The 8,818-nt window shown below is 28.5% G+C and overlaps 1 protein-coding gene across 1 annotated transcript in view; it reads right to left on the bottom strand.

Annotated features, from left to right (window-relative positions):
- Window positions 1-218: 218 nt before the first annotated feature.
- Window positions 219-8,818, bottom strand: part of moody — a 31,534-nt gene continuing 22,934 nt past the window's right edge. Inside the window, exons 4-6 of the mRNA XM_065507848.1 lie at window positions 7,363-7,533; window positions 1,579-2,378; window positions 219-1,507 (exon numbers count right to left, since the gene is read on the bottom strand). Of these exons, the coding sequence (XP_065363920.1) occupies window positions 807-1,507; window positions 1,579-2,378; window positions 7,363-7,533 (1,672 nt within the window). The 3' untranslated portion in view covers window positions 219-806. The remainder of the gene's footprint in view (window positions 1,508-1,578; window positions 2,379-7,362; window positions 7,534-8,818) is intronic.

Raw genomic sequence — 8,818 nt, 5'->3', positions numbered from 1 at the left:
CTTGAAACACTCAAGAGCAGTCACAACCTCAAATTAAATCTCTATTTTTTTCTTAAATGAGCTAGATCCTTGGTGACATGGCTTATTCAATTATATATGTAAGAAACCTTACCTGATTGCTATTTTACACTTAGGCTTTGGACCTAATTAGTGTCTCTTTCCTAAACTTGAGTTTTACAAAATTACAACCAGTGTTAAATTTTCCATTATAAACAGAGTTTTTTCATGTTTTTCTTTTTAATATTTTAGATTAGATAAAAAATTAAAAATATGTTTATTTTAGTAATTATAATTGGTATTGTGTTGCTGATTGATATATGTATGTATGTATGAATGTATGTATAAATATATAGGCACGATTCAATTCGATTAAAACCCTAATAATAATAATAATATATTTAATAAAGTAGAATCTATGTATGTATATTAATAATTGTAATGATAGAATAAATAAATACAAAACTTATGTGTAATCATATAGTTACGAATAGATTTAGATTACAAACTAATTAATTAATTATTTATACTATGTATACATATTTATTGATGAATTTATTTATTTATATCTTAAAGAAATTTGTAATTGCTTGGAATGTGTAATAATATATTGACTTAATATCACCACGCTAGTTTAATAATCGATAAGTCGTACGTACATTCGATTTGTAAAGGTCTAAAGTAGGGAGACTCATCGTAAATGGAATGTGTGATAACCAAATACATACTCGTATTTATTTATTTATAAACTTATTTATTGTATTGTATTTGTGTAGTACTTATGTAATTAAAGCATTGTAAGTAGTCTTTTAAAGTTTCGGTTTGGTTAAAAGTTTTGTGGAATTTTTATTATCTGGAATGACGTTGATGTTCTGGCCGTAAGATGGGTTTTTCTTCTGGTGCAACACACTCGCGTTCACGTAAACTGGCGTCGGTCGTTGGCTCACAATGGATGGAGGAGGTGGCGATGGTTGTGTCGTCTGTTCTATGTTCTCCTCTTCCACCGGTGGTGATGCTGTCATCTGTCTCGCTACCTCCCTCTCTTCCTCCTCCTCCTCCTCTTCTTCCTCTTCCAAAATTATATCTCCGCCCACCAGAGCTATGCGTTTGATGGTCCTGGGCGTTATTATATTCGTTGGATTGTTGACTTGTTCGTTTTGGTTGTTGATGTTGTTGTTGATATTGGTATTCTTGCTGTGGCTCTGGACAAGAGTGGGAATGGGCGTTTGTTCGATCGCCGATGCTGTCACCACCAATTCGTCGGCGTTCACTTTTGGTTTGCTCGCATTCTCTATAGAGGTCGCAATCGGTGTGGGCTCTGATGTCTGCAACGGCAACGGCACTGGGATTGATTCTATCGTATCTTTGGCTTTTGTTTCGTTCGGTTTGCTGCTCAATTCCATAGCTGGCAATTGGGCGGAACTGCTGAAGCTGGTATTTTGCTGGTCCACTGCCGAAACCATTGTGCGACTGTGCGACATTCGGTTCAATCCGGTATCTTTCCATTTCTCTAAAACAAATGAGAGTGACTTAGTTCTTTGCCCCAACATCACTCGTCAAATAAACAATACAATCACATACCTGCCACACTACTGCCATTGGCATTATTGCCACCGCCCCCAGCATGTTTGCCAAAGTGCAACAAACGTCCCGGTTGGCACATTATCACTGTCTTGTATGCCTTGCGATACTGTTTGTTCATGATCACATAAATGATGGGATTGATGCAGGCCGACATATACAGCATGATGTAACTGAGTATATGGAAATTGGGATGTTCCACATCCCGATCGGCTACCTTGGCAATGGTAATGGGCAAATAGCAGATCACAAAACTCAAGAATATGGCTAGTACCATCTTAGTAATGCGCCATTCATTGCGTTTCGCCCTCACCTCCCGTTGGTCCTTGATGCGTGTGGTCTGCTTTTGCACCGACTCCTGTTTAACATCCGTCGAAAAACTACTACTATCGGCTGAAGATACTCGGCTTTGGCCATTGCCCGTTTCAGCATTGCTACCCGTGGCAACGGAAGTGGTACGCAAATTATTTGGTATTGAGTTCTGCTTGTTAGCATGTCGCTTCATGCGCTGTTCCGACTTGTGAACCACCCAGAAGATTTTCGTATAGCATGCTATAATTATTAGGCACGGTATTACAAAGGCGGTCACAAACAATGTTGTTTTGCTGCTGTGACCATGATCGTCCTCCAGTATAGAACAGGTGCCCAGTTTGGGATCATAGTCAAACGTACCCCAGGCACCGACTAAGGTGGGCAATTGCATGCCATAGGAGAACACCCAACAGAATATGATCATGGCTGCAATCCAATGCCTTTTGTAGATTTTTCCATACGAACTATGATGGGCAATCATAACATATCTGCAATGACAATGGAACAACAAACGTTAAATATTTAATAATATAAGAACAATTAATTAAACTTATTTTTTTCTATGGGCCCTTGATAATTCTTCTATATAATTCTAAGGAATGTTAATAAGTTATACATTAGGGAGGCTCTTATATATCACAATCCTTTGATATAGTATAATATATACATGCATGTAGTTTATCACACATATTTTAATATTATTTTTTACACCGAAGGATATTTTAAAAATAATGCGATATTTTTATGGAGCATTTTATGGTATCAATTTATGTTTTTGACATATTTACCCAAACATTACACAGGGCAACAAAAACGAAAAAATTTTGGAGGCTTTTTAAACCACTACACAATTTTGATGTATTGTGGTTCTAGTAGTACAAAAATGGTAAATTTGTTTAATTCTATGGATAGATTTTTTTTAAAATTTTTTTTTTCTAAAATTGTGAATTTTGTTAGATGTTTCTCCACATAATTTATGATAACTCAAAAAGGGTTCGACCGACATTATTGAAGTAAACTTAGAAAAGTTTATATTTACATAGCCTTTAATCCGTTTATATATTGCGTTTTAATCGGCTCAGTAGTTTCGGAGTTATATTAATAAATTGGAGCAAAAAATATATTTTTTATGTGAAAATATAAATTTTTTGATTTAAAAAAATTATGAAAAATTGAAAACGGCAGAAATAGGCCACATGTAATAGGAATAAAATAAGATATCGATCATAAAAATCGATGGATTACTTTACAATTTATTCACAATTAAGTGAATTCGCTTATTTTCAGAAAATGGTATAAAATTGTATGAGTATAAATTTTACATGTGTTTTGATATGTAACAAAAATTTAAACAAAAACAAAAATTTTAAAAAAATCTATCCATTGAATTAAAAAATGTTGCCATTTTGGGACTCCTAATGGTCCCACTCTGAATTTTTGATATGTTTTAACCATACAATGACTTATAATCAGGGAAACCGGAAATATGCTCTAAAAAAAGCGTTTTAAGCGCTTTAAATATGCAGTAAAAACTTTAAAATATGCTCTTAAAATTTAAAAAATATGCTCTTAAAAAACAAACTTTTATATAATTTTTAACCAAAAAATATACTTTTATTTAAAAAAAATCAATAGCGGTATTCACAATGTAGAGTACTGGCCTGACAATGTAGTAAAAGAGCACAATATCCAAAAAATAAAAACAAAATACATTAGAAATTGAAACGTTTGTCAATAAATAGATCTTCTGCTTTTCTACTAGGCCAAGTACTCTACATTGTGAATACCGCTAATACAATTCATTTCTAAAATGGTAAAGTAACATAAAATAAGCAAAAATAACATGAACTAAAACAAGTATAACAAAAAATAAATACAACATTAAAACTATAGGAACTTAAGCTATGAAAAGGCCTCGAGATGTATTTTTTGATGATATTTTATATAAATATAAAGTCACTTCTTCAATTAAGGTTATTATTGCAATAAATTACAAAATATTGACTTAAATTTTCAAATAAAAATCGTTGTCTATTGTATCTGAAAACATTTTTATACATAGAAAGTGTTCTTTCGACATCTACTGATGTTATAGGAGCAAATTTAAAAGACAATATTTAACACTTAGAGCGGTTAAGTTTGAATTAGAACTAAAATTTGAAATTTAGATGGCGCTATTATTAAAATAGTGCTTATTTTATATTAAAACAAGTAAGAGAGCTATATTCGGCTGTGCCGAATCATATATACCCTTCACCAAATTCTACTTCAAAATAAAAAATTTAAATATTTTTAGCTGAACAAAAATTTTTTTCAGTTTTTTCATATTTTGGAAAAACAAAATTTTCGAATCGTTTTTTTTTAAATTTAAATTTTTTTTAAATTTTAATTTTTTTTTTTTGTTTAAAAGCCATCTATTATTGAATTTTAAACAAAGGAAGTATAAACCTATAACACAACAGCGAATAAGTAAGACAAAATTTGTTTGATAAAGTCAAAATATGCTATTAAATAGTAAAATATGCTCTAAAAACGCAAATATATGACATAAATATGCTCTTAAAACAAATATATGCAAAAATATGCATTTAAGGGTAAAATATGCAAAAATATGCACTAACATATCGATGCCAAAATTCTTAAATAGTTCTGAAACGTGTAAATATCTTATCCATTTGCTCATTAGGCTCACCAGAAAAAACATGCATTTGCATATTTTGGTTTCCCTGCTTATAATTAATTATAGTAAACTTTTAGAAAATGGAAGATATCTTTTAGGAGATGTCCTTTGTTCAAGAAAATTTTCCTATATTAAAAAAAAAAAAGGATTTTTAGGAAAATATGTTGAAACTATAAGCAATAATACGAAACCAATATTGTAAAAATTGAATAAGCGGTTAAAAAGTTATACTCAATATAAATTAAGCAATTTTATATCATACACAGAGAAAACAGATTCGTAATGGCAACCGAATTTGTTGCCAATCGAATGATTCTGCCTTGGTGACCGAATTTTACAGTTGTGGATACAAAATTTTAGAACTTGTAACAAAAATTTGGTTACTTCAACTGAAATTCTTCTTTATCAATTGATTTTCAGTTGCTAAAACCGAAAAATTCAATTGGCAACAAATTCGGTTACCATTACGAATCTGTTTTCTCTGTGTACTTATATAAAATTTGGGATGAAATTTTATGATTTCTTCTACATAAAAATGTGTAAAAGAAATACAAAAACTATTTTGAATTGAATACTTTTACGGCCGTATTCATAAAAATTTTAAACAGCATTTTAAGGCATTTTTAAGCAAAATTCCTTAAAATTGTATTCATAAACGTATTTTAGCTTAAAATACCTATTTCAAATGCTATTTTAAGGTATTCTTTTTACATTTTATCTTAAAAAAAAGGAATTTTAAAGATAAATGTTTATAAATTTGCAATAATAGACGATAATATTGCAATTGCTAAACGTAATTCTAACTCCGCTGGTGAATAATTACCATTATAATAATATATGATTTTGTTAGATATTCCTCCGGCAGTGAGCTACATGAGGTTCACAAGTTAGTTTTATAGACATTTTTGTAATTTACTATTAACGTGTAACGGAATGTAGTAATTAAATGTGAAAACATCGTGTAGGAAGGTCCACACAATCTAATATACTCACTCCGGCATTAAATTTAAGAGTTTTCTCATAGAAAATCATTAGATTCTGTTACAATTTAACAAAATGACAATAAAAATAAATTAATAAAACAAATCATAAAATAGTGATGTTTATTTAATCACAGAATATTCGTCATTCGAATACTTTTAATAATAATTGAAAAATATATATAAAAATGTTTGTATATTAATACATTTAGGCATAATTAGGGTTTTTAATTTCCCGACCATTTTTGATTCCCGGGAATCGGGAAATTTTTTTCTACATTCCCGGGTACCCGGCTATTCCCGAAATATATAATGATACTGTAAATTAGGAATATTATAACCAAATTTCATATAAAAACTTAGTGTTATAATTATTAAATATCAGAGCTTCGGATTAATTAATAAAATTTGAGCTTAATTCACTAAAATCTTAATCCGCAATTCAAGAATGCCAGCCTTTCATTTCATAAATCCATTCCTAATATTTAATTTAATTAATTTTAAAATTAATTCATAACATAATTTATTAAATTTTTGAATGATTACATTTTTGTTAAATCAAATCATTTACAAAATTAATTGAAAAAATTGTCTTAAGCCTTTTTGTACTACATTTGAATTGAAGAAAAATTTAATCATTTAATACATTTTTAAAGTTATTTTGTTATGGATTTGAAAAAGAAATTTAAATAAATTAGAATAATTCAATAAGAAATAAATTCTATAAATAATGAATTCACTTATTAAATTTTCATACGAAAAACCCTAAATAAATAATAATAATGATAAGCGGTCTATTATTGACGAGATATAAGCAAAAAACTGTAAAAAACTTTTCACTGTTTTTTGGTGAAAAAAATAGAGTTCTACCTTGTTTTCTATGTATTTTTGTCAATTTTTAATTCCCGGGATTCCCGACTAAAATTCCCGGGAAATTTGTACCGGGAATTCCCGGTATAAAAACCCTAGGCATAATATAAATAGGAACGGTTTTTATTCGCTGATTGTGTAAGTTTAACAACAAGTTTAATCTGTAATTTCAGATTTTATTTACTGAAAAATAAAATATTACGAGAACTTTATTATTTAATATTCATTGTTTTGCTGCACTATGATTGAAGTGGCACATAAAAGTTATAGTGTTACCATCACAGAATTTAAAAAAAAATATTAAAATACTGTTTACTTAAAATGCTGATTATGAATACGAATTTATAACAAAGCTATTTTAGGCCTAAAATGTGTTTTAACTAAATTGTATTTTAAACCTTAAAATTGATTTTTTTATGAATACGGGGGTTAACATTTATCAGCCTAACTACAAAAGCCTTAAAGTCGATTTTAAGTCAATAAAGTTGGCTATTATTTTAAATTTCGTACCATAAAACAAATTTCAAATATAATTTAAAATGTTGTTTTATTATTGAAAAAAAACTTTTTGTTTTAAACTGTTATGTACATTTTGTTTTTTTTAATTTTTTTGAAAATATTTTTTTATTTACATTCATTGAAAAATACTTTCAATTATTTGAATATATATGTTGAAAACAGCTTTGAAGCTTTTTTTCAAATAAAAACAAAAGTTCCATTTTAAAATAAAGTCGACTTTAACAAAAATTAACTTTAAAATTTCTTTCATAGATAGGGTGTAATTAATTTCTTGGAAAATATTGCTAATTTGACTCAAAATATGAAACTTTAAATAAAATGTACAACCTCTAGAAGTTATTAGTTTTTGATAAAATTTTAAATATTTGAAAATAATGTTAGAAGTCACAAAAAGGGGCCGGCCATTCTAAAATACATACTAACCTGTTAATGGTTATCATAGCAATACATAGAAGGGAAACTCCAATATTGCCATACTGAATAAATGGTATCATCTTGCAGAGAAAATCTCGGGGTTTCCAGGTGCCCTCAATGAAACGAAAGGCATTAAATGGCAAAACCAAAGCGCAGAATAATAGATCGGCTATACATAAGCTGCAATTAAATTATTATAAATAGAATAATGTGTTATAAAGACGTAAATGGAAAATAAAAAAGCAAATAAGATTTTACGATTAAAATTAAATTTAGTTTTCACGAACACAACAAATCACTTTTACACAGTTTGATTAAAAACATATTCGTGAACTAAAATCAATTACGTGTAAGGTAGGGCCACGTTTTTGCAAGAAATTTAGAGAAATTAAATAAATATTTTTGCATTTTAATGTAAATTAATCGCAATGTGAATATGTTTCATTTAAAACTTATTAGTCAAAATATGGCAAAAAAAAAAGTTTTTCCCATAATACAAAACAACTATGGAATTTATTGACATAATTTTTATAAATTTTTATTCCCTTATATGTTTATTGTCAATAAATCCCAAAGTAATTACACAGGTCAACAGCAAAAAAAAAGGTTTCATTCATTAACCACTATATAGATTTGATGCATCATGGTTACCTAAGTACAAAAATTGTAAAATTTTTGAATTCTATGGATAGATTTTTTTTTTTAAATTTTTTTTTCTAAAATTATGAGTTTTTGTAGATGTTTCTCCACATAATTTATGACAACTCAAAAAGGGTTAGTCCGATATTATTTTAAAAAAGTTCCAATTTACATAACCTTTAATGTGCTTATATTTTGCGTTTTAATCGGCTCAGTAGTTTCGGAGTTATAATAACAAATTGAATCAAAAAATATATTTTTTACTGAAAATATCTATTTATTACTTTATCACAAACCCACATATTATGGCAACAAAATGAGGTATCGATCATAAAAATCGATTGATTCTTTTTGAATTTATTCACAATTAAGTGAATTCGCTCATTTTCACAAAATTTTACTTTTTTGTTTGATATACATAAAATTGAGTAGTTAATGTTCTTCTTTCGATTGAGTCCCATGCTATGTACAAATTTTCTTATACATATATATTGCGTCTCAATCGGCTCAGTAGTTTCGGAGTTATAATAACAAATTGGAGCAAAATATATATGTATGTTTTACGTGAAAAATGGATTTTTTTGTTTTATAAAAATCATGAAAAATCAGCAGATATTGTTCAGATTTATTGCGTTATCGAAAAGTAATTGGAACAAAATGATATATCGATCATAAAAATCGATTGATTCTTTTCGAATTTATTCACAATTAAATGAATTCGCTTATTTTCAGAAAATTGTATGTGCGTACAACCGTGTACTTTGAGTGTACATTTTACTTGTGTTTTGTTTTTGTTAAAATTTTTGTTACAATAACAAAACACATG

Source organism: Calliphora vicina, chromosome 4, assembly GCF_958450345.1.
Source record: "Calliphora vicina chromosome 4, idCalVici1.1, whole genome shotgun sequence".
Taxonomy (NCBI): Eukaryota; Metazoa; Arthropoda; class Insecta; order Diptera; family Calliphoridae; genus Calliphora; species Calliphora vicina.
Note: the sequence above shows the minus strand (reverse complement) of the source record. Positions and strands in the feature narration are given on the sequence as shown.